At 38.5% G+C, this 27,773-nt stretch overlaps 1 protein-coding gene across 3 annotated transcripts in view; it reads right to left on the bottom strand.

The window, feature by feature from the left end:
- Positions 1-27,773, bottom strand: part of LOC105451240 (neurexin-1) — a 214,553-nt gene that overhangs the window by 72,900 nt on the left and 113,880 nt on the right. For all 3 annotated transcript variants that reach the window (XM_011691576.1, XM_011691577.1, XM_011691578.1), the window contains exons 4-8: positions 27,197-27,340; positions 23,235-23,395; positions 13,850-13,876; positions 7,558-7,710; positions 4,442-4,588 (exon numbers count right to left, since the gene is read on the bottom strand). In XM_011691576.1, the coding sequence (XP_011689878.1) occupies positions 4,442-4,588; positions 7,558-7,710; positions 13,850-13,876; positions 23,235-23,395; positions 27,197-27,340 (632 nt within the window). The remainder of the gene's footprint in view (positions 1-4,441; positions 4,589-7,557; positions 7,711-13,849; positions 13,877-23,234; positions 23,396-27,196; positions 27,341-27,773) is intronic.

The following is a 27,773-nucleotide window of genomic DNA, read 5'->3' as shown; positions in this document are numbered from 1 at the left end:
AAGTTGAACCACAGTGGATTATTGATAAAGACAAAACGTATTATATTTGAATGACAAGATATACTTAAATCTTTTAACTATAATTCCGGAAAGAAATACAAAAAGTCGATAAAATATTACTTTTAATTGTTAATAGCATGTACAATTTGCTTTTAATAAACGGAAATGACAGTATTAATATGATAATACGATAATGCGAATGCTGTGCGATGGGAGTAATTTCGAGTATAACCAGTTTCAATTAAAATAATCGTGCAACAAATGATGACCGATCTTTTTATAGTTGAATTAATATGCAAATAACTTCAAATCTACAAATTTAAACTATTTCGATATTGGTGAGCATTATTAGTTTTTCGATGTGTTCTCACATTATAGATGTGTGTGTGTATAATTACACACAAAATTATAATATAATAATATAATATAACATAATAATTATTAAAACAAAGCAAAATAAAATATTGTTTTTCAAGACTAAAACATAAGAATAGTATGAATTGTTAAATATAAATATCGATCATAAATAAGTAAATGTATTTGAGATCAAAAAGCTAACATGTTATTACGAAAAGTGTCCTGCTTACGTAATATTTAATAAAAAATTTCTTCGAAAAATAAAGTAAGAAGGAATATAAAATGGAAGGATTCATGAAGAAGTTCCAATATGATATATTCAATGAATCAGGGAATAACTTTAGAGGACACTCGAGCAAAGCTGTGGCAGTTCTCGATAATTAAAACGCAACCACTGTAACGTCCGCATTGACGTTTACTCGGACTACTGCGCCATCCAGCAAACGAGCCGGCTTCGATCCGGGAGTTTCTCGCAAACGTCTCATCTACTAATTACTACCTTAAAATAGTCTACCAGTGTGGTCGCTGTGATGTTTCAGCACTAATTTTCAAACGTCGCGAACGGTCGTGATACGAGCAACGTGCGTAAACTTCTTAACGATCCGTAAAATTCTATGAGCTCTAAAATTAAAGAGATGCGACAAATCCAAAGATACACGGGGTCGAAGACCTTGTAGGCCAAGAAAATGGAAAAGAAGAATTAATGAAGCAATCTATTTATTCTTATAGACCTGCATGCCTATATAAGAATTGGTGGTTTAGATAATTTACTTCAAATTATAAAATAATATTAAAATCTATCTCCAATTAAATCTCAAATAATTTATTTTTTCAAATTCGAGTTCTTCTAGTTTAAAAATTTTTAAATATATTTACGCATATTTATATCCGATGGCATTTCAAATATATATGTTATAGATATCTTCGTACAAGATTTTCGATAATTACAATTAAAATTTTAAATTCACTTGAAGTAGGAAGAAACGCGTAGTATTTTCATCACGAGAGATTCTCCTCCGGAAATATTCGACCTTATCGCTGACATGTACGCTCTCAGAATAATGCGCAGCACTTTAATCTCAGCGTTGAGCATTGCAAATGCAATATCCATCGCGAATATTGCGAGTATATATAACGAAAATACATCCCTCGCGCCTGGCCGTTGGTCCTCGATTCAAGTGTAACTCGAGATGTAACATCGATATCTGAACGCGGCAGGCATCGGAGCCTCTGATCTAATTATGAATGCGCCAACAATACCGGTATTCGTATTTATACGTTCCGTTGCTGCTTGCCAAACGGACGGGGAGTGCGGTGCAAATGCAGCATTACGATTATAAGCGCGCGGGACGCGTCGAGGGTAATTGCGCTTATACGCCGATATCGATATATTAATTATAGCTGAACCATGAATGCGAGCGCTGCTCGCATTGAATGACCATCTGCACGCCGTAACGAGTTTAATGTATACTATTCACTGATCGAAAATAATATCGATTGCATCATTGTATTGGCGGTGATCTTTACATTAAAGCTACAATTAACGTGCACCTAATCACTATGGTAAATAATAAAAAATATTATAAAATTTATATGATAAAGTCGGCTCTCTATGATATATTTTATTCGTATATATTAGCTATATTTAAACACGATAATATTCTATTAGTTCTTCTATTAGAATAAATCCGTCTTATTCATTATTAATTGCTGAATTAATTTCAAATTAATTTTTTAATCTGATCGAGTATTATTTGATATCGACAATTTTTTCTTAAAATATAGCACCTCGATTGCATTACATATAATTATTGAATATTAAATGATTTAATAAGGCTCTCATGCTCGGGAGCAGTGATTCATTAACTCTTAAGTAGCGGCGAGGTGTATTTTTACGTTAAAGTGGCTCGTGGATATCGTACATAATACGTACATAATATATTTAAGTAGCCGGTGAGGGTAATATTCTTGTTAAATTAAAAATCTCGATGACCCAAAGCAGAGTTTTAGAGAATCACGTGTGCCGGCTTCATTAACGTGTGCGCATTATGCATGATAAAAAGCTGCACGACAGAATAGCGGCTCGAAGCTTATATACAGTGTCCAGAAACTGCAGCCGAATTTAAGTTTTTACAGATTCAGTGACCTATTTGAAATTGATTTTTCCGAAGGAAAAGCGATGTGTCATCTATAGTTCCCGATTGATTAATTGCCGAATATAAACGACTTTTAAAGAACGGTCTATCTAAAACAAAGCGAAGACGTTACTTCATTAAAGAAAAAAAAACCCGATTAATGATTTTCCCAAGACTGGCTACAATTATATGGATTTGTCAATTTGGCGAAAGATATTCCATATTGACACGCGAAACAATGGGCACTTCGAGATTTGGAAGTGACGCGCATTTGAACGTATACAAAGGGAAAAGGGCGTGCATCCTTAGAATGGATGCGCTAATGCACCGGCTGCGTAAATCGCGGCGATGGAGAGCGAGCGATGCGAGAACGGTCATGCTCATAAACAAGTTCCCGCACGAGGGCGGCGAAATGCGCTTTTAGAGGGCACGTACATTCGCCCTCGTCCTCGCGCCCTTTGACACCGTGACGGTCGGTGTAACAAGGATTTGCAATGGTAACGACGGTGTCTCGTGGCCTGTAAAAGCGCATAAGAGGGCTCCGCTGTGCGCGGAGTTAGTGCTTCGCCGTCGGGGTCACGTCCGAGCGTCGTCCGAGACGAACGAAAGGGCTTGTAAGAATTGTTGTAACGACGAAAATCGGCGTGTTCCCCGGTAGCATTCAGAGACTTTATTTTCAACCTGTTCTAAATATATTTAAAAACAATTGAGAATTTTATGCAAGTAGTCTTTTGCGTGTATCTACAAGTATCGACGAGAGATGTGCTCAAAGATCGTCGACCGTGCGTGCGTTATCGTAATGTTAATATCGTTGTATGACAATAAATGCAGAGGTAGAAAAGGACGAAATATCGAAGTTGTCGTATGCCAGAGACAGTTTTAGGTATGAAACCTACGTAGCATATCCTCAAAAAAAATTCCTCACATATTGTTCCTATTACGTTTATACCCCTCAATAATGTAAAATTTCACAAATGTGTATCCTTTTCGGGTAATTAATGTGTACCTTTTTCAGGTTGTACGCATTGGATCGTGTATCTGCCTACGCGGCCGATCAATATTTCCTGTGCTGCGCTTTTTCTTTCTGGAAACTTAAACGAACCGCGCATAGGCAATCGACTAAACGCGCCACGCGCAAGAGTTCAAATGCGCCCTTTTGCCCGCGCCCTCCCCCTTACAAAAAAAAAGAGAACCACTAGTAATTTAGAACGAGGACATTCGCGAAGTTTCCTTGACCTCGCTGCCTTTCGCCACTCGAAGATATTCGCGAAAATTCGAAAGCGTGCTCTGCGCCGTTGCTTCGAACTGGCTATTTGCAGCTTGCCTGACTCGCGCAAAAAACTTCCTCGGAGTGCATTCCCAATTTAATCGGATATTTCCATCGTCACGATTCTACTCGATAATGGAATCGGATCGTATTTCTCCTGTGCATTATTTAGGAGACACGTGCATTAAAGTGCCGCGCTGCCGCCGCGGGAGAGAGGCCGCCCCGCATTCTTGAGTAAAAACAATTATTCCAGGGTGCAATATATATTCGCGATTCGCAAATATGTAATAGAGACTCTGTTACATATTTGATTCTCTGTTCTAAATATCCTGTAATCTTTCAATTTTAATGCAGATCATACATGAGTTATGCAGATTCACGTTTGTCTTAAAAGGAGAAGCATTAAAAGCTGCGTCGATTTAAAGGAAATTTTAGAATTGTGTACGTCAAGCTTATAATAGTGTCTCTGAAAGATTCTTAACGTTTTAAGAGTGAACATTTATTTTTCATATGTCTCTTTAGGTTTAGTAAAACTCTGCTTAGAAAAAAAAAATTTCTTTTATGAGACAATCCTGCTTCTTCTTTTTATAAGCAGTCAATGTTGCGATACGAATGTGCGTATACAAATATTTTTTAAGGACATCACATATATCACAGCAAAAAAGTAAAAACATATACTCACGAGATGTGAGTCCCTCGTAGTGAACGTGATCGGATCCGTGGTTCTGGGACAGTGAAAATCCATCTTTCCCCAAGCCGCAGCACCCGCCGCTCCGCTTTTGGCCGCCTCGATCAGCTCCATTCTGATTCTTTCCGCAGCAAACTCCACCTGCGAACATACAATCATGACAATTAGTGCACGTTGCATGCATAGTAAAATAAAGAATTAAAATTAAAATTTTATTATTTTTCTTTTTAATCGTCTTGAACTTTAAACGTAATTTGAATTTCTAAATCCATATATGTGTACTTTTCACGTAGCACTCATTAAAATTTTTGTTAATTATTGAGCTACGCCGCGAGCATTCTAAAATTTTTGTTTGGAATTAGATATTTTATTCTAAATTTTAGCATGCGCTTGGAAAAAAAACAAAGATTATTAGTGGTAAACAAATAAATAAAAATATGTAAAAAATAGATATGGTAAAAATAATATAAATAAAAATATGGTGGTAAAAAATAGAGATAAAAATATTCAATCAATAAAGATCTGCAAATACGGATACGCAAACACTATTTCGACAAAAGAGAAAAATTTATACAATTTTTTGTCACTAATATTGTAATGCATATGATTGCAAAGGGGAGCCAAGAGCATTAGGTAAAAGTCGAAACTTTACTATAATTATTGTCGATTTTCTACAAATAACTCTTTATTTGACTGGCAATACTTATAAAATATAACTGCATGCTTGTTTTCCTAGGAATAGCTATTCTCAGAAGAAGGTCCCGAGTAAGCGATAAAATAACAGATTATCTTATATTAGATATCTGCTTTTTGTCATAAAGATTACTGTCCATCAACAGACATGCAAGCGCGCTTGATGCACATCGATCGAAAGAGATATTTTTTAATCTATATAAAATCATAAAAACTTGAGTGTATACATTATATCTACAAGTTGATCAAAGAGCTTAAGGAAGCGATAGTAATAGTTATAAAAAAAAATAGATAAAAATATTCAATCAATAAAGATTTGAAAATAACAGATGCGAAAAAAACTAATTCATTTCCGCGTATAGCAGCAAGAGAAAAATTTATACAATTTTTCGTCTTTAACGTCATAATGCGATATGATTGCAACTCTGGTGGCTAAGAGCCTTAAAAGTCGAAACTTCACCGCATTGGAATCCCGGAACAATTTACATATCGCGAGCGCGCGCACGCTCGTAAATAAAACTCGTAGGAATAATTCACCGGTGCGATTCGCATCGCGCGGCGTTGCTTAAGCTGCAAACAGTCAGCAAATTACAGTCGCCATTAACCTTTTGCCATAGTGGTGGCGTTTTATATTGTGACAAGTTTTATCGCTTCATTCGCGTTTCTTTGTCGCCACCCATGGCGCGTTAGTTCGGCTTTACTTCACGGCAGGAACTCCCCAAGTAAGTTGCCGGCATGAATATTTCATTGCGTCGCGATGACCACGTCGACACCCTGTTGGGCGAACATTTTTATTGGTTCCTACAGAAAGTTCATGTGTGTGCGCGCGCGCGCCGTTCCACCGATAGAAATAATTCCAGAGTTTTCAGAACGCTCAAAGTGTGAAAGTCCTTAGTTAAAAATATTCTTACGTAGTACTTAACAAGTTTAATGGGCATTATGACCATTTATTTAAGGGCTCTTAATTAGGAATCACTTCAACTTTTACTGTTACCCGCCGAAAAGTTTCGACAACTCCGGCGAAAGTCGACTTAGATTCTTCAACGAGAGCGATTATAATAAAAATCTTTTTACAATCCGGAGTTTTAAAGAATATATTTACTTGCTATCGAAAGTTAAGAAAATGGCAGCTAAATTTTTTATGCAAAAAGATTAAACTCACTTAAAAAGAGAAAATATTTCTCTGTTATAAAATGTGCGCATTTGCGTTCTCCGTGTAATTTGAAATATGAATCTTGAGAATAAGGATGTTTGTGTAAAATGGCATCGTATAATCAAAGCTTATACTCTTACGAGATTAAAAAACATTTTCCTAAATTTTGTTTCACTCATGTATAGTTAATAAGAATCTCGTTATTTTATAAATGCATCATGTTACATTTCTTTATATTATGTATATAACGACCTAACTTTTTAATCAAATTTATTATAACGCAGAATGTTTAAGCAACATGTATGCTTTCGAAAGAACCGGTGAGCCTGTGATTACGTTCTCTATACTGACACTATATAACGTATCTCGTCAAATGTTCAACACACTATCGCGATTTTCCATCACCAATCGTTTCAGTGTAATTTTAGTATCTAAAGCAATTATCCGATGTTCAACTGAAAAAGAGCACAAAAAGTGCAATTTAATAATTACGTCGAACGATGGTATGCTCGTTCGTCAGCGCTATTATTGCTTCTCATCGCAGGGAAAAATAATCGTTTGCGATAAAAGTAAATAGGAGGGCAGACAATAAATCAGTCACTTTTTAAGCGATTTTTCTGTATGTTAATGCAAAATAAAAAAAAAGATTAGCCTAGATTTAGAGATTACTTATTGTTAGGACAGTGCTAAAATAAAATCAAATTTGAGCATAAATTTATTACAAAAATTGCAATTAAGCCCTCCTATAAATGTCAAAGATCATCGCTTAATGCAATTATCTGTTTAACATCGCTCATTTCTCTTTATAATTAAGAGATTAAAATTTTTTAAATAAAGTACGGAAGAAAGTGGAATTTTGACGGAAAAATATAATTTCATAATTTGTTTTCTTTAGAACTTGCTTTATAAGATACATTTTATTTTTCATCACTAATTATTTATCTCGGCTTTATTACTTATTCTTTTAAAAGATAAAAATTTTATCGTATCTATCACAGTTTATCACTCGATGTTACTTAAATTCAACGATTTTTTAGACCAACAGTTAAATACAGTTTTATCGAGTTCTACTGCATTTTACATTATTTTCTTGCAAAATATTGAAACTCTAATCTTTTTGCAGCTTATACAGAAGTCTAGTATTAAAATGGTTAATGGCTTCTATTACGCTTTATGCAATTTTGATTCCAGTTAAGCTTATTTGCGGTGTAAGGATGGGAAAGTTGCTGGAAGGTATAAATAAATCATGCCGCGCCAATCCAACCTTTCTCAGACACCCAACGAAGTTGTTGATCCCTTTGGCGCCCTGCAAGGACCTCGCGCCTCCGCCGACGAGAAGTTGAGCGCTCGCCAAATGTGTGAACGATCCCGCAGTATGACCGTGTTCGGCGTAAATCCCATCGACAATAGCAGAGAGCTATAACAGAAAGAACAGTATGATAAAAAAAAATCCATCCCACGACGAATTATGGAATTAACTGTAATTCTATTTCTATAATTTTAATTCACCTTATTAGCTCACTTTCGGCATATAATTAGTACATTCAAATGGAAAAAAAAATTAATGTTAATACTCGTAACTGTAACATAATCTTAAAAATGTAATCAATTTGTTGGGTTGTAATATTTCATCATTCTTCTAGTAACTCTTTTATAATTTTCTCAATTTTTTTTGTCTATTTAAAGTCTAGATTCATTAAATGAAGGCTTATTTATTTCGCTCGTAATTTTTCCCGAACTCCCGGTAAATTGCAAGCATCGTTATATCTCGCTCCTTCTCTAAGAGTAACCGGCACGGTTAACGTCGGTAACGCGCTTCCACATCTCTGAAAAAGAGCGGCTAAAGTTCCCGGAGCGATCATGCGGGCATGCCGTAAAGTTTAGCATTTAGACAAGCGCCGTTCTTGAGGAGCGGTTCGTTACGACTTTAGCAGCGGTGTCGATAGACGTTATCTCCCGGTTATATCCTTCCTTTTTCGTCTACCGGCGCTTCAACCAACAGAAAGGGAAACCGGGGTATAGAACGAGCAGGGTTAAAACGTTAGGATGTTACGTCCTCTTTCGTCGTACCTCTCTAGGAGGTATCTTACTGAGAGAGGAAGATACCTATCCTCTTACTACTCTTCATCTTCACTTACTACCAGGGCCGCCGCGACGCAACCGCAAGATTTTTGGAACATAAATTAAAAAATCTAAATCTTAGAGCTTTCAGTTCAGGCATGTACGAATTAAAATATTCAAACATCTTAAATGTTACGATAACAAAGTTTACACTGAACATACTTTTAAAAAATAGATGTACTATAGAAATTAAAAGTCTCTTTAGTTACACACGCAGCACAGAAAATTGCAAAATGTAACCTAATTACATAGCTTGTAATGTAACTATTGTTTAACGGAATCGTGAGAATTTACACATTTTCACATTTCATACGAAATTTAAATAATTAGCAAAAATATTAACTTACAACTTTAACATTTCTATTTTAATTTAATAATAATATAATAAGAACAGTAAATCTTAATTTAATGTAAAATTTAAAACGTTTAAATGCGTGACTGCGTGAATTTAACGCAAAAATAAATATAAAATGTTACATAACGATAAGCATATTGTAAATAGTAAATTACTGTATAATAAAAAAAATTGTATAAAATTATTATATAAAAACGGTTAATTTTTCTGTAATAATATAGTGAATTATTGCTTAAATATGAATTATCTTAAATCCATATTAAAAAAAAATAAAGACATATATTACAAAGCAGTGAAACAGAATATAAAATGAAAGCGTAATAAAGATAGATTAAAGTCTTTCTTTGAAAAATAATCTCTTTAACTAATTTAGCTCCGAAAATATGATCCGAGGCATTTAAGCCGTATAGGGCCGGCCCTGTTTGGCGCTTCCGCCTTCCCTCATCGTAATTAGGTAGCTCTCTTGTCGAGGGCGCTTCCTTGGACCGCAGTCGAGCAATCTCCTTCATAATCCTCGAGGCCTTATCTCCGATGCTTCTCAGTGAACAAATAGATCTCGGGCTCATCGCGATGAAATTAAGGAACTGTCTGCGAGTAACGGTGTACCGCGCCGTAAAGCGTACTTTGCATAAAGAGTATAAAGACACGTTGATGCATCTCTACCATTATTTAATCACAATTGCATATATTAATGACAAAATTTAGCGAAATAGTACTCCATTAAAACGGTATAACGTAGTCGATATGTACGGTAGCTTTAAATGAGAAACTTCACGCGTGTATTATTTTCCTATGTACGAAAATGATATTCGTAGCAATAAATAATAAATTAATGCATGTATAATTAATTTATGCATAAGATAATTGTTTACATGATCAATTTATGTATAAATGGCAAACCACTGTTAGTCAAATCGACTCAATCGCTTCGTTTATAAGTTATTAAATGTTCATTTATGACGTTTATGTGTCTCTGATTATTATTTGTCTATTATTTATCGACCACTGATTTTCTTGTAGAATCATTAACGGAGATTAAAACTGATAATATAGATTAAAACTAAATTGTTTTAAATTGGGCTACGTGTGTACACATTTTAAATGTATAGAGACTTGACTTTATATATCTTTAGTTCTTCACCTGCCGCGGGGCTCATTATCATCGGTATGGATTAGCCCACTTTTGCTAGTCGCTAATTTAGGAGGAAATTTAATTAAGCCGAAGTAAATCAAAATTCGCATCTTTGATTTGAATCGGGAAAACCGCAATATCTTGCTCTATCACGGGGAAGAAATTAATTTTCCGACTTAATTAATTTTCCATCTTCATTAGCCGCTTCTGGACTCGTTGACTCGTGCTAATGGCCGTCTTAAACATTTATAACAGTGTCCCAATGTAAACTGAACTGGCAATTCATTGTACAGGCTACTATTTTCTCTCCCCGAAATTGAGCTAACATGATAATTTATGACCTGTCGCTTTTAAAATATAATGTGTATTTTGTTATTGTCACGTACTTTTTGCCGTGAGCTCGGTGATTAATATTTTATAAGTTCTTGCGTTTTCTTGTAATTAATTCTACATTAATCGTGCAGTTGCAATTTAGTCGTTTGAATAATTTCAAAAAGAATTATATAATATATGAAACAGTAATACTGCAAATTCTCGTAAATTTTCAATAAATCTTTTGCATGCATGCATGCAAAAAGTTTACTGCATCTAAATATTTTGTGCACGCATACAATGTGACTGAAATTAAAATTTCTTATAATATAGACATTATACTTTAGAATCTAAATGAACGATGACGCGGAAAGAAGGCATGCAAACTCTGGTTTAAGGGAAGCGGACCCTCTGATGGCACCTTTTTCCTCGCCACAGTGATAATCGTGAGCCACCGAGCCGTCAGCAGACATTCCTCGGTTGCGTGCACAATGTATTTGGGGCAACACAATAAGCATAGCCGGGAAAGTGGGCCGCAAACCCACCGGAGGAAACGTATGCGCGCGAGAGGGTCCCTCTTGCAACGAGTACGCTGATCCTCGTTTGACGAATATGGAGCGAACGACGTGACAAGGGGATGCAGTAGACTATTTATTACAACCAGACGTGAGCTCTACTTAGTCGCTCACGGATGACGGACATTCTGCATTTGTCCGCGTCCGCGGAGACGCAAAAGTGCGTCGCATTTTGTTGTCGCTAACGATTTTGAAATTTTTCTTTGCGAATGTTTATTACAAATCGCGTCACAAATGAAATAACATGGTAAGAAAATAATTATTAAATTTCAATACGTAATAAAAAATTTACGAAGTTATATATCTTATGGAAATAAAAATTTGGAAATTTGAATAGACTTGAAAGGTTAAAGTTATAATTTAAAGAGTTTTCAATAGACTTTAAAAATTTTAAGATATTAAAAGTAAAGATTCCAAAAATTAAAAAAAAAATTTAACAAGTAAAAACAAATCAAAATTGTAGAAATTCTTGTAGGTATTAAAATTATAAAATTAATATTCACAAATAATATCTTTTTAATTAAATTCTCTCATTAAAACATTTGATACCGAGATGTTGTAAATGTTAATAATCTAATATAATGTTTTTAACAATGCTTATATTTAACTGGTATCAGTTTTAAAACCTGACGTTTTTATCGCGTAACAAATAGCAATGTTGTTCCATGTTAAAAATGGATGCTGCAAAATGATCCCGTTTCACTATTGGTTTCGTTCGTTCCGCCGATCGTTTTTCTACATTACGCCGTACCACGGAAATAAATGATTTCTACGTTTTTAACGAGATCGTAAATTATACCCGACACCCTGAAAGGCCGCCTGCGGAATGAGTGAAAAACAAGGAAAAAGATTCGTGGGAAACCGGGGAAAACTGGGAGAAACGTCATCATCGAATTTACTGGAGCATCGCGAGAGTCTTAAGAGCGGTTCAGACTCAAACATTGAGGTGAAAAGAACGGGGAAATGTGAAAACTTCTACGCGCATACTCACTAGGGAAGAAAAAGGCGATATCAATGCGAGATCTCTTTGCTCTTTGCATCATGAATGATTTATTCTAGCTTTTTAGAGCGATAGCACGTCGTGTCAATCTGAGATATAATTTCATGGAAGAGAAAAGCTTTTGTAACATATTAAACTGATATCTGTTTATATTTCAAAAATTCAAAAATGTACGTCAAGATAGAAACTGTTTGCAATTCGTCGTTTGAATTAGAACAAATATTATTGAAAGAATTGAAAACGCTATTTTACGTTATGTTGTAATTTCCATAATTTTAGTAAAACAATTAATTTTTTACTGCAATAATATCTCATTGAAAAAAAAAATACATATATGAGGTAAAAAGACTCGTATTTAGCTAATGGGAATTGTCAGCGATAAGTAAAAGAAGTAATTTACGTTTACGTGACAAGAAATTCGTGATAACGTCAGTATTTTCAGCTCGCGAGCTGCACCGTAAATTATGCAATCGATCGGTTTCGCGCCCATTTGCATTTCAGAATCTTTTTCCGACTCCTCGCTTGAAAGCAGTCAAGTGCAGGCGAGATGCATCAGCTGCAACTTTTTCCGCCGTCTCTTCGAAATCGTCGGTATATTTCTTTGAGACAGACAGGCGATGGAAAATTCATCGTTTATTGAAATGTTATTCCGCTTACAATATATGAAGTAATTTATCTCTTACATGAACAATTGAAATATCAGAATATATATTACGAAAATGTAAAATATGAAAAATTATTTTTAAACGTCTAATTTAATTAACAGTATAAAATATATATTCCTAAATCAAATTATTAATTTATTTAAAAAATCTTTTATGTACATTTCCTTTTCTTTTTTCCTCTCCTTTCTCTTTTTTTTCTCGTTTTTCTCTCTCTAACTGTGTTATATTTATACATTAATTATAAAACAAAAGATAAGAATTTATAATGTTTTGTTATATTTTTATATAAATTTTAAAACGTTCTTACATTATTATCAAAAATTTTCTTGCAAAGAATTTTTTTCTCTCTCTTTTTGAAAACTCGATTTCGAGAAAGACAAAGCACGGTCGTTTGAGTTATAATTAATAATACTGCGATACGTTTTGCAGTTTCGTTAAAAATGTACCATTTATTAATCATACTTCAGTCAGACCAGAAATGTAGGAATTTCTTCTCACGGCATAACATCATTTATAAACTAAAAGCCCTCTGCGTATTTTACAGTTTAGTGGCATTGAGCTAGGATAAATAATGCGGGAACATTTGTCAACTTATTTCTGTATGCCACTCCCGTGGAAATACTTTCAATAAAAAATTCACACGGGATTCCTTCCGCCCGGAAGCACAGCGGGTGAGACAACGACGCTCACGTAGACGAGAGGACGAGACTCGAATGGAGATCCCGAGATCACCCCGCGTGTCCCGGTAGGACATGAGTGGAGCAATAAGAGGACGTGGCCGGAGGACCTAAACGGATGGATGACTGAGCTCTTGTTAAAAATGCCTCGGCATTTTCTCTGGGATGCAGGCAACTTCGCGCCCTCCGTTGCGTGCCGCTCGAGACAATGCCTTTGGCAGAGACATAAAGCCAGAGCGGCGAAAGAAGCGGTTTAATCAAGCCTAACATTTAATCAATTTAAGACAAAGCTTTTCTAATAACATTCATCAGACAAATTTCCCACGAACTTTTTTCTCAAAATAATCTTTTATAACTGTATTTATACAATACCGATGTCTGTTATTGCAGATAAAATATAGAAATTACGAGCAACCATCCGAATTGAATTAAAACAAAATAAATTTGTCGTTCGATAGAATGGAAAAGTAATATCAATTAGTAAGAGTGTAAAAACAGAGTATTATAAAAAAAAAATCTATGCAGAGAAGAATCAGTGATTAATCAGTCAACTAAATAATGTAAATCCAACTGAAAACGACCGTAATTATTCTTTTACGCGCTATTTTTTGCGATAATATTTGCACCACTTTCAGGGCAATCGATCGGGCGCGCGTCAAAGCTATATATACGTACATACATGCGTACAATATACGGTACAATAAAAATTATACACTCACCCTGCAAAAGCTGGTTATTGAAGAGATCTGAAACAGAAAAAGCATAAATGCGCAATCAGTATAGAGTGTACGGTGTACATTTTACGCGCGTTTCCGAGCGCGCTTATCGCCCACCGCGGCAATTGAAATCCAAAAGTTGCCCGACATGCGGAAGCTTTCGAGGCTGATCGCCGCGAGAGCCTCCCGAGCTATTCGACGTCCGCGCGAGAGCGCGAAACTTTTCCTCTGGATTATCATAAGAACTTTTTTGATGCGAGAATGGGCCAAACGCTGCGCGTCGCTCGGCGAGAAAAATGCAAACGTATTTTACGTATTTGTAGAAACTTTGCCGATTTTCATTTCCTCGCGAGGAAGGCTCGCAGTGGTTTGATGCACGAGAGAGAGAGAGAGAGAGAGAGAGAGAGAGAACTTCGCCTGGGCGGCACGCGAAGCTACCAAGTTCGGAATCTAAATTTTTTTGCGCAAGTTCATTAGGATCTTAATCATCTTACCGTCTTTCAGATGGTAATAATGTAATATCGGTCTGTGAAATCGCAATCCAAGCGATGCTACCCGAAAATGCTCTCTTACTCTTCCCTTATTTCAAAAAGTAAATAGCTTTCATGAAAGATAAATAGCTCGAAAAATATTCCTTTCGCGTTCTCATTCTACCCCATTTCCGCTCATTGCATCTCTCCCCTCCCCCCTCGGCCCCTATTGCGGGTTCACGATCGAGATGAAAATTTTCGATCGCTTTTAGACGAGCGATTAAAGAACTCCCAAGATTTCACCCGTAAAATTTCCCGTCACTGATACCTATACGCCTCGGATACGTGCGTGTGACACAAAGGGCATTTGCTTTCTAAACGCGGGCGGGGGTTTGCGAGCCTGCGGCTGTGTGCGGGCCTTATTAACGAATCCCTTTGATCACGCGGCGATTAAACGACCGACAGAAGGGCAACAGCCGGAAAGAGAAAGCCGGTGACGAGCTCTCTTGCCTTTGCGCCCGGCGAAACGATCGCGAAAAACGGTATCACACGAGGTATCTCTCCTCGTGTGGCGATTGTATTACCGCGCGTTCACAATTCGGGCCTTCTCAATTCGAGCCGCGAATCGAAGACGATCGACTTTCTCCGTCGTTTTTGACAATTGCGCGATAGCGAGCACGTCAAGCCAATATACACTTGTAAAACGTTTTCATTACGTACGGTTGACTATTTTATTTTTGCTGATGTTTATTTTCATTGAGCTCTGTACTTCTTGATATGAATATATTTTATACATTTAATAAATATACAAAATTCATACAAATTTCTGTTCATTTAGAACAAGTACATGCTCATTATTGCACTCATTATAACGTTGACGTTAAATTGTAATATTTGTGCGAAAGTTAAATAACAGATTACGGGAGCGCGTTATCGAAACAGTTGAAACAAGTACAATACATCATATACAATATCACTCGAGAATATGCGCAAATCGCAATTTTTACTTTTGAAGTTTCGCGCGTAGAGAGTTTACAGTTTCACGCAATCATTACGACATCAAATTTAATATATGTATTACAGTCAATTTGACGATTCTGTCGTTACGGCAGAGCAAACAGCTTCCGAAGGCTCGCAGTCGGCCCTGTGTACCTACGAATGGCTTCTGATTCGGCATTATGTTAATATCTCGGCAAGCAATAGGTCGATACGCTTATTGTTTGCCTTTGATCAGTTATCTGCTTAATTGGCTTCCGATTTAGATCGCCCTCCGGGCCGAAGCCCGGTAATATTCGACGAGATTTCCCATGCCGAGTACACCGCCGAGTAAAAATAGGGAACAAAGGGATTACGACAAGCCCGATAAGCTTTGTCCCATGAAGCTTAACGCTCTGTGTCCACACGAGAGTTACAAAGTTGGGCAAATTTACGAATAACGAGAAGTCAATATTGTATGTGGGGAATTTTATAATCTATGTCAGGGAATAAAATGTGAGATATCTCAAAGTGTCAATCTTACTTTTAATATTTACAATATTTTACTTGTTACTAGCAATCATAATGCGTTAATTATAGGAAATAAACCATCTATTGAATGACATTATTAACGAGATGCTCTAATTTGAGTTGAAATATCATAATTTGATATTCTTAATATCAAATTATGATATTTCAACAAATGTGGCTGCTGTTCTTACGTAAAATTGGCCTTACGCGATCCGTCGAGAGACCCCAGCGGAATTTTCGTTGAACGTCGTGAATTTAAGGACTTTGCAGCATATCAAAGAAATGCATTCCTCCGGATTCTCTTTTGGATAAGCCAATGTTTGTGCAGCTGAGTCATACGTAACGAATTAAACGTTTCCCGGAAAACCGCTCGAACACGTTGCAAGCGCCTCTCTCTCTCTCTCCCCCTCTCTTTCATTCGCGAGAATGATTTAATGCTGCGGATTTAGATCGCACACTTCAAACATTCCGTAAACGAAGGATCGTAGATCCTTCTATTCCGCCGTAATTCTCGATGATCTCTCCCCGGATATTTCGCAAACGTCGGATTAACGAATCATATTCGTTCCTCAAAGCTTCGATTTGAAACGTTTTACACGGCATTTGTCTACAGATCAACCTTACGTAGCGTTACATTTTAGAAAACAAAGATGATTTTTCAAACGTTTAATAAAATCGTATCACGATCCGCGAAGAGAATAGCGTTTAATTAGAAATAATGCGTTTTCAATGCGCGCATTTAAAGCGTATTCCGCGCGTGTTGCTTATCGCATAATTTTCCACAAAATTCTCCACGTCATTTTTCTCCGAGCCTTTCAAACGACCCCCCTTTATCACGTCCCTTATCTCCTTGCACGCTCACGCACGCCGTTTAATCTCACCGCGCGCAAATTTTCTCGCGTTCAACGGGCATTATTATTACGCGAGCATTCTCTGTTTCCTCCACCAGCGGAGAAATCGATCGTGTCAACAAACGTATCGTAGATGGCATACTTCGATAGTAAATTCCCGAAGTCTCCACGTCGTGAAAGCCAAGCGTGACAAGAGAAGCGAGGCGCTATCGATGCACATAAGTTCGATCCGGCAGGCGACGAATTGAAATCTTGATTTATGGTAGGGTATATACGAGACCCCGAATCTCTTCGTTCGCGAGACGCGTACTGGATGGCTCCGGAAGAAGCAGCAGGAAAGTTTCGTTTCAAAAGAAATTGCTAGTTCGGGTTTTTTTTCTTCTCAGCCAGAGCTCTAGATATACGTCTTTGCGCACGGAAGTTTCTAATTTAACTTTAATTTACAGAGTACGCCTCGAAAAGGCCCGATATCTTTTGTAATCATAACTTTTTCGGCTGATTTAAAGATTTCCTGAGAAAAAATGTTGAGTACATCATTGTACAATATGTCCCGAAATTCGCGAATCAAAATATCATAGCAAGAAATTCTTCGAAAAATTAAAGTAAAAAAGTTATTTGTAAATGTTTATTTTAAGCAATAGTTTTTGAGATACAAGGGTTTAAATTTAGCCAATTATAGATTACGGTTAAACGGAAACATGTCCGTGAATGCGTCGATAGTGTTACTGGTCGCGCACTTCACGCGAGTACTAATCTACAATTGGCTAAATTTAAACCCTCACATCTAAAAAACTATTGCTTAAAATAAAAATTTACAAATAACTTTTTTACTTAATTTTTTGAAGATTTTCTTGCTATAATATTTTGATTCGCGAATTTCGGGACACCCTGTATATTCATCGCAATTTTTAACATTATGAATATCAATATACCACGATAAATTCCATTTTCACGCACATAATAAAGACGTACGATATGAAACGTGGAAATCAGACAAGATTTTAAATCGCGAAGGTCGATCAACATTTTAGCATTTTAGTAGGTAAATTCTACACGGCACGGCGTCAAATAAGATCACATTATCGCTGCATATTCGGGACGCCCTGTTTATTCACGAATACGAGGCTCGGCCTTCCGGTCGATGCGCTTGTCGTCGCGAAAAGGAGGGGGGGGGGGCGTGACAGCGAGAGATGAAAGTACTCGTGCCTGAGGGACACCTAGTGATCTAGTGACACACGAAGGATGAGACGCGATTCGCCTCCGTCAGCCCCGTGCTCGCTCGCACGTGTGAAAACGGGAAGAATTCGTATACGCGACGAACGAACGGGTTGCATCCTCATAGGTATGCGCCGGGCGCGGCGAATGGATACGGCTCCGAGGGTGATACGGTGTTAAATCTTTCTGTCAGAGATCGGTGGAATCTCCCGGGTGGAGAGCACACGCGCGATCGTGGCAGGCTTCCGCCCTTTGAGGATCTTCGAATCGACTACGGCGCGCGCGTTTCCCCTGTTCATTCTGAGGCATCCCTCGTGCGCTAGGTGCAGCCAGGCTGGATTTTATTTTCCATTTCTACTCGCTCGCGAAATAGATCGAAGAACATAACTCTTGCAGTATAAATACGAGTTCACTCGACTGTAATTATTATACGTTTTTATTATAGATTTTTTTTAATTAGTCTCATCTACACGCATGCGAATAAAATTGTTGCAGATGTAATATGACAATATAGATACGTTTATGCTTGTACTAGCAATTAGCAGTGATTAATAATAAAAAGTGTTGATATCGCAAATTTATTGGACAGTGTCTTTTCCCGGTTTTTCTTTCTTTTGCGGTCCGCCAATTACAGCGATACATTATCTGAAATTTAATAAAACTTTACGCGATCAGCCGATAAAGATTATCTTAAAGTCGCAAGTTGGGGTGATTGCATTTAAGAGCTTAATTTATGGCGCTCGCGGGTGACGTAATCGATTGAAATCTCAGAAGTTTGCATGCGGAACGTCATCAGAAGCGGTTCGCGTTGGTCGATACTAACGAACGTTATACCGCGAAGTGTCGTGCGTTAAGTGCACACTCGTGCGTGTCATCGCAACGTCAGCCAGCTGGATTTCCAGTTTCCTCTGCACTTCCGAGTACGAGGCATTCTTGAGCGAGTATGAAAAATAGTCCGACCACTTGCTCGATTCCGTAACGTGACTCGAATTCACGATACGTTAAAATACTTTTACAAATACTTTACATATACGTTATCACGGATAAAAATAAAAGTTTATATTCGCGTTACTTTAATCCGTTTCCTTTTTTTTCATTAACAAATGAAGCCGATGGCGAAGTACGCAACAAAAAGCTAAACTACGTATAAATAAATTGAATATAGAATTAATCGCAGCGCGTTTGTTTGCTTCGTATTCTCTAACAACAAGCGTATAAAACATTTATACATCAAGTATTGGAAAGTTTCAGTTGTTTACTGAACGAACGTGGATCTAAAATTAACTATTCTGCTCAGCAATGGAGAGCTCCCCGTATTTTATATTTAAGAGAGAGAGAGAGAGTTTCAAAAAAGATAAACGTTTGAAAAAAATGTTCTAAAAATATCTACAAATAATTTTATATTAATGGAGTTTAAAAATTTAGGAATGCTGCAAATAGCTCCTCTTTTGCTCTTTTTCGTAATCATTTTAAACTCATTGTGAATTTCATCAATATTTGGGTCGCATAAACTTCGTCCTACTCGCTTCTCTTATGAGTTAAAGTATTCGATAAGTATTCAATAAATGTACACGAAGTAAAAAGGAACAAATGAAACATTCAATAAAAACTGCAGAAAGTAAAAATACAAGTAAAAGTATAGTCGCAATCAAATCTTTAAAAGTTAGCTAAATACAGATCTGAAAATAATTTTGTTGTCCAATCAAAATGATTATTGTAGGACGCTCGAGTTGGTTGTTAAGAAACTTTTTGTAGCACTACACTATGCTTGAGTGTCATACATAATTATTTTAATGGTCCAACAAAATTAGTTTCAGATCTGTATCTAGTCTAAATTTGTAGATACTTCAGCAAAATCGTGCTTTCCGTGTACAAAAAATAAAAGACACTCGTCTATTATAAGCGTGTGACATATCGGTGAAACACCCATGGTGACCGCGCAATTAAACCATCGGCGAGATAATAGTGTCCGTGTGGGCAACATACGGCGGGAAGTAAACGCTCGCGGGAGGAACGTAATAGGCAATCCGCGCGCTGCAAGTCGATCCTCACAGCTCACACCCGGGGGGCTGAAGTCTAACTGAAGAGAGTAGGGGTGTCTAGACACCCAATCTCTTTTCCTACTCTCTCTCTCTCTCTTCCTTCTTCCTCCACGACGGTATTAACCTTTACACGTATTGCGATAGTAACTGGTCGAAGGACAATGTTCGAGAGTGAACGGAGCGGTGAGGGATGAGTTGCCCTCTTTGCTCTTTGAACGCCCTCGAAAAGCATATAGCCACGCCGCTCGTAGAATAGAAGGGTTGAAGAGCGTCGCGCGAGAGAACCCTTGTTTGGGGTAACGACTATTCTCGCTGAATGCATATTTTTTTTCTACCTCCCACTCTTGGCCTCTAAAAGCGTGATGTAAATGTTTCTTTACACCCAGCAGTCTTACAATTAGTTGGATAAGAGTTTAAAATATTTTGAGAATTTATAAAAATATATTATCAAATATATTTCTTCTTTTCTATTCGTATAACGTCACAAAATGTTCATTCCGTTCATTTTAGAATTAGCGAAAATTTTTTGTGAAATTTGTAGTCAATTTTTAATGAAGCGATTATAAATTTTTGAGCTGCATAAGATACTGATTTCTTTCAATATTATTTATTATATTTTGGATCAAAAGATGCCAGAGACAGAACTTCTAAAATTGTGCAAAATAGAACTTGTATAAATTTCATTTTAAATGTATACATATAATATTATCGCTCGTATATTTTTCACGTTGAGGACGATTATTTAACATTCTCGACGTACTTCCAGGAAAAACGGTATTGCAATTTTTAAAAATTTAATATCTTAATAATAACAATTTGATGGTTTTCCCTGTACAATTTACCTTTATTATTAATTATTATTAATTCCAGACCAGGTATGAATAGTCACGTCAGTAGCATCGAGTCAGGCACTTTCCGCGAAGTTGATGTATAACATCGGATAGAAAACGCGCGCGTCGTGCGTGTTTTGCCAGATAAACACGAGTACCTTTTCTTTTTTACAACGAGACCACCGCGTGCCATCATAAATGTGCATCGTAAAACGAACCCGGGAAAATAACAGCCGATACACCCGCTCTCTCTCTCTCTCTCTCTCTCTCTCTCTCTCTCTCTCTCTCTCTCTCTCTCTCTCTCTCTCTCTCTCTGTTCGTAATTTAGTATTTATCTTTCCCTATTGAAAATGTGCACAATTACTTGACGCTTTCAGCTGCGCCCGAGATATGTCGCAAACATGCGCTTTGTAACGCGATGAGAACGGCATGTATAGCATATATCGCACGCGTGCGTGTAGAACGCATATTGAAGCGCTACGTGGAGAGAGAGATATCGTCACTCATCGCGTAAGTAGAGATAACTGAAGCGTGATAATAAATAATATGCGATTGAACGCAACAGAAATGTCGTATATACCCTTGTGATTGCTCGTGATTAAAGTATCGATTAATTTGTTATTAATATTACTCAATGATTAAAATCGGATTGCCGAAACCTTTTACAGGGATTCCTGGCGTTGAACGCTCGTCGAGGGCCAGAATCGCGAAGAAAAATACGAGTTGTACCGATAATTATTAGCCTTTGAATTTAACTACGGATGCCTGATGATGAAAAGTATGATTATCGGAGAAGTGTCGTCGGAATGTTTAAATCAACGGTTTTTAACGATATTGGAATTATACTAAAAATATACGCGTTTGCTCGGGAGACAAAAAAAGCAGGAAAATCTTCGGTATTACAATGCTGGGTAAATATTTCCGCGATCCAGTCGCATGAGCGGGGACGGAAGACGATCCTTCGGCGGCACATGTTCGGGGAATCGATTCCTCATTTACACAGCTGCGGAAGTGACTCAAACGAACAGTGCGGTGTGCCCAGGAAAATTATCCAAAGCAGCGGCGGACATTAGCGTTGGACTGTACGCTATTCTCGACCCAATTCTCGACGCGCCGCACATCCGCAGCCCTTAAATTGTAACCGTGCAATATAGCGGCCGAGAGTGGCGCATTCCGATTCTGATGTAAGAGATAACGAACGGCTCGGGTCAGGAATAGTCTTGCGAAAGTTCCCGTGTGCGCGTCACTGAGGCGCATTTTCGTCGAACCGCGAATTCTTCTGACCGATTTTAGGTCGATTTCTTCTTCGCGGAAGCATAAAAGTCCGCCCTTTTGAGTTATGAACGATTGAAGAATAAAGGGCTTTCCGCGGAGCGGCTCGCTTGCAGCTTTCGGAATCCGTAATTCAAAGAAAATGCGGTGAATAAAAAATAACAGTAGCCAAGTATATATTTGATCAATCGCGTTTCCCGTTAACAACATGCACTTTGTAAATAGAGTCAGAAAGCGGTGGAAATGAATTGAATGAATTGACGAAAAGAGGTAAATGTAAGCTTTGCACTGACGCAACTATATGCATTCGACTGTGTGACGCTATTTTCATTGTTCCAGTTTACTCTATTGCTACTAGAACAATAAAGCCATATCTATAGCCATAATAGTCGCATTTAACCAGCAACAGTTCGAAACTTTCTCCGTTCCTTTTTACAAATTTTATCTCATTCATATAAGTATTTGGGTTACGCGCGAATTTCTATAAAATACCAAATTAACATTTTACATATTTAATAGAGCTTATTAATGCCCCGATGTTGTTCGTGCCGGTTCGCGCATAAAAATGAGATATGCGTGTGAACGAAACAATGTCTTTAATTAACAAGCCATTGTTGCAAAATTAACAGATTCCAGAACAAATATTGGCTTACTTTAATTATCGCGCGGCCGATCCGCGCGGTGTACGTTACAATTCGACAAGGGGTGCCAATATTTCGCGGCGATAAACTGATAAACTCATGTCATTCCGCAGTTCACGGAACCCGCGATGGTAGCGCGCAAATAATTGCGTTATCTATTCTACTGCGCGTAATGCGCAATGAATGCCACTGTATATCCGCGACATTAACGAAATTGCTCTCACGTCCGTTCGTCGATCCATTTGAATCGCGACAGTGTGAAAATTTAACGCCTTCAACGTCCGTATACTGTAATGGATTTTCCACCTTCCGCTCATTAAAATTAGACATTTTAAAAACGGAACGCGCGCGCGAGTTAACGGTCATATATCGACTTAAAAAAAGCCGTATCAAAGCCGTTTGTAATAATGGACAATGTCTGTCCACCTCCCGCGAGATGGACAGACTCAACTTAATTCCAAAATCGAATTTCTATACCCATCTTCGATTTGTCTATATTTAACGCTTCTATTTCATTCGTTTAATCGCGGACGTGCGGATAAAATAAAATGCGATCGTTACCTCTTGGACCTTCCGGTGGACGATGATTTTGTGCCATTGATGATCGTCGAACCGCACCCTGGCCGGCTTTATGTGCAGATCCAATCTTCCCTTGGCTAGGGTCATACCGACCGCGGCGCCTCCGTCTCTCAGCGATATAGTGAGATAATCATCGCCCTCTCCTGTAATTAAAAACGAGACTAATGAAGCCGCGGTGGCGAGTGTGCCGTGAGCAGGGCGCGTGTGCGGCGTGCGCTCAATATACCTATGTCGCGCGCTGCGAATGAACCCTTATCTCGCTTTTGAAGCGCAAATAATGCCGCTGAATTAATTGTGACAGCCGCTGACGCGAGATTGTCGAAAACGGAAAAATGCTCGCAGCCGTCACGAGCGCTTTTGCGTCTGTGTGTCGACGGGAACCGGGAAAACATTACTGTCCATTGAGCGCGATCCCTTTTGATGCGTTAACGTCGCACGCATTGCCTCGGGGGGAAAAAAGATCCGGCAGCGGCGCGCACGCAAAATTCCGACGCAACTTTTTAATCCCCGCGGCGACGTCGCGCCATCGGCTTTCTCCCCATCGCTCTCGCTCCATTTTTCGTCCGGTGAGCTCGCCCGCTCGGATTATAGCGCGAAGCGACGCGTATAAATCGATTACGGCCGCTTAACCATTAGTTTCGGGGCACTTAGTATCCGGGCGACACCGGTTAAAACGTCCGGCGATCGTCGTTAATAATTATCGTGTCCAGAACTCGCCCGGGAAATCCCCGCGGATTACGTTATACTTGTAACGAGTTGGAGGATCAAAACGATTCTGCTGATGGAACGACGATTTTTGCCATTAAAAGTTACGCGCGATTAGCATCGTGAAGAATTCCCGTGCAGTTAATATCGGATACAATTTAGAGTACACTTCAAAATGTAAAAATCTGTATCTGTATAAATAAAAATGAAAGAGAAAATCAAAAATAAAAAAGCTAAAATTAGTTTATTGTTTATTTTTTACTGAAAATTTAAAAAATTTAATAAAATTATTTACAAAAATTCCTCTTGGTATGCAGGCTTGACGGGCTTAATAAACACCTTCATGTAAATACAGCGTTTCACTTTTTTCAAGCTGTTTCGTTTGATTAAATTTACGAAATTTCAGGAGAAAAAGGCTCGGGCTTATGAGCACTTTTTTTTTTAATTTGCAATTATTTTTCCCGGTGCGTGCAGCGAATAATAAGAACGTAAGAGGCGTTAACACGTTACAGAGCAGAGATTACAATTTTCGTCATCGTGATTAGATTAGACGCTTAAGGCGGTTCGGGACGATGGAGGGGCGGGGGGGGTGGGAGGTGTGCAAACGGGTATACGGATGCGCTCGTTACGCTCGTGAATCTCGCAAACGCCACCGTCGGTTATTGCCGCAGTCGCTTTAAAATCGGGCCGCGACCGCATACTAATTATCCCACGGGCTGCCGGGGGACCGGAGCGTATAAAAGATGCAGACAGTACTTCGGGCTTAATTGCCGCAGGCGCGACGCATTAGCATGCGCCTAAGTGCATTACGCGCGTTACGTATCGCGCTTTTATTCGCGTATAACCACCATCGCCCGGGCGCGATGCGCATCGCGGATCGCGCTATCGGGAAAAACAAACGCGCGATAAAACGCGCGAAGGTAGACGGGCGCCTGCGTGTGGGGCGGATTATATCCGCGGCGCGGAGAAATCGGCCGGCGCGCGAGGCGAGCTCGGCTCCCCTGGCGCGCTTCCGTTATGATTACGTCCCTGCATGGATCGAAATTCCCATGGGCGACCCATTTCTCTCGATGCCGCGCGCGTACGCCATTGAATATTTAATCGTCGGAAGGCAAATAAAGTTTTTAGAGTCACAAGTAACGGTCGTCGATCGCCAACACGTCCGCGAACACACGCGCGCGAAATTGTTATTCATTGTTCGCTCGTTATTCGAATGTATTTTGCCTAATTATCCCCCGGACGCGAATTATCTCGCGCAAATCTCGTTACGTTCGAGAAATATCTTTGCATAATCGCGTTGCAGAACGGTTTATTCGAAAAGCGGGCGAGGCCATTTCCGATTGCGAAATTTAACATGCCGCGCGCGGCGTACGGCATCGCGAGCGCGAGCGCCAAGTGGAAGTGCAGGAGACGGCGGCGGCACGAGTGATAAAAGACGAAGATGGTCGGACACGTTCCGGCGGGAGCTCTCGAAGGGAGTTGTTATACGTTTTACCGCTTTCGCGAAGGGAATTCTCCGCGGCGCGCGTTACGATACCGCGATTCGAAAGAATGAAAGTTGCGTGGCGTGACGATTATTATGCCCCCTGGAAATACGTGCAATTCAAATGCGCAGCGAGTGCGCGGTTGTATTATAGCTTATCTCGGGGAACAAATGAGCGAACCTGGGTGCGAGCTGCGAGCGCCGCGCCGGATTGCGCGCTGCGGAGATGCGAGAGAGAGAGAGAGAGAAACGAAGTGCCGTATGTATGCATCTTGTGTGCTGTATGTGTGCCGGATATGTGAATGCGGACGTGAGTGTGTCTGGTACGGCATTGCGGCTCCCCGGTATATAGGTTTCGAGTTGCCGCTGCAACCGGAGCGCCGAGGTGCAAACTCCTCCTTTTACTGCGGATGGTGCAGTCTTGCCGTCTTGGCTTGCGCGCTGATTCCACCGTTCATTACGTAAGTATACTACAAACTGGAGGTTCATGTGCATCCGGGGAGAAGCCATAATATGCCAGATGAAACGATGGGTGTAATAACGGTGCGATAAATCAGAAATCTGATCGAGACGCAGAAGCGGGTGAGAAACAAACTTTTACCCACCAGGGAAGGGTAGCCTCTTAGCTGCCTTTCCTCTGATTATTCGGCAAATTTGATTGAATTAATTTGTATGTATTTTTACAACTTTGCATTTCTAATTTCCGGCTAAAATTTTGTTTAAAGTTTCGAAATTAATATCGAAGAACAACATAGTGTTTTATTTTACTATCTAAAAGTTACTTTTGCGAACACCTCTTCAAACTCAAATATCTGTCGCGTAAAACTGTTTCCGTGTTTGAAAAGACTTGATTAGAATTGACTGTAATTATATTAAAAATTATACCGCACGCTCTAAATGTTTTTGTCACAAATCGTCAAAATGACTTGTCACTGACATAAGTGTTTCAAATTATATCTATTTTTAAAATTATTTTGGAGCCAAACATAAAATTAGAAATCCTATAATTGTTGATATAAACTGCATTCGCAGGTTAATAGGGTTAAATGAAATAATTTGATCGGGTTTCAATATCCTAGAATAATAAAACGTGCAAAATCGTGCCACTATTCTGCGCAGGAATCCCTAAACGTAACTATTTTTGGAGTCGAGATATAGGTCGAACAAGAGCCGATATAACATCGCCTTAAAATAAAAGAGCGAGAGAAAGGATAATAAGAAAAGGAAAGGGACAAAATTTCTTTGGTCAGCCGTACGTCCGGTATCCGAATCACTGAAACGTTCTAATTGGCTATAATGTCGCCACGAGGGAGGAGGAGAAATCATAAAGATTTAATATGCGACCATTGTCCAAGATGGTCCCATTGTCTATCTGCGTCCCCTCAAAGGATATCCGGTCGTCCGTAAGTCACTCGATTAAATGCGACTCCATTGTCGGTCTTCCCGAATTATTTTCAATTAATCGCGCGGCCGAGCGTTTCCAGAACGGAAAATTTAAAACAATTTTTTATACGTTAACCCATATTTCCAATAATTATTTATTTATATTTACGTTTTCAATTTTATACCGATATATTAATTGCTCCGCCGGATACACAAACTACGAACATTTTCCATTACCGGGTATCTAATTTCTTAATTGCTGGCAAACGCATTCGAAAGTAGGAACTATTCGCATGTAGAAGTAAAATCGCCACTTAGAGGGGAAGTTATTATAATTGACAAAGGAAGTCGTGAACACACAGGTAGTGCTTACCGGAATAAAATAGAAGTCCATTTGGCTGTCTCGTTTTGAACTGGAGGCTTATAGATTCCTGTGTACTGAGTACCGGTTCTCCTTTGCTCAAATTTATCGTGAGATACTCAGTCCCTCTGAAGGATGCTTCCAAGGGGGCTTTGTCTGGAACACACAAAAAAGAGTCGCCGGTTTATAAATCGGCCAATTCGCCACAATGGTTTTCGTTAGAGACTCGCTTAGCGAATTATCGGGCACGAGCTAAAAAATGAAAAAAAATTTTCTTCCTCGTTTATTGGAATTCCCTTTGCAATTTCCTTTTTGAAAAAAAAAAATAAATAAATAAACTGCTCTCTAACGCAATAAAATGATTATATTTTCAATTTTACTGAAAATAACGAAAAAAGTTGATTTAAACAATCAATTATATTATCAGATACGTAGTAGTTTAACGACTAGCCGTATACAAAGAGAAATATGTTTATTATTTAATTATGTACTTTTACAGTTATTATCAACAAACAGGCAAGAGGAGCAATATGTTTTCTTGTTTATCCTTCCGAGATTGTGCTAAACGACAAGATTTCTCAGTCGTCTC

Source organism: Wasmannia auropunctata, unplaced genomic scaffold, assembly GCF_000956235.1.
Source record: "Wasmannia auropunctata unplaced genomic scaffold, wasmannia.A_1.0 LD336053.1, whole genome shotgun sequence".
NCBI lineage: Eukaryota > Metazoa > Arthropoda > Insecta > Hymenoptera > Formicidae > Wasmannia > Wasmannia auropunctata.
This window is presented reverse-complemented; position numbering and strand designations above follow the sequence as displayed.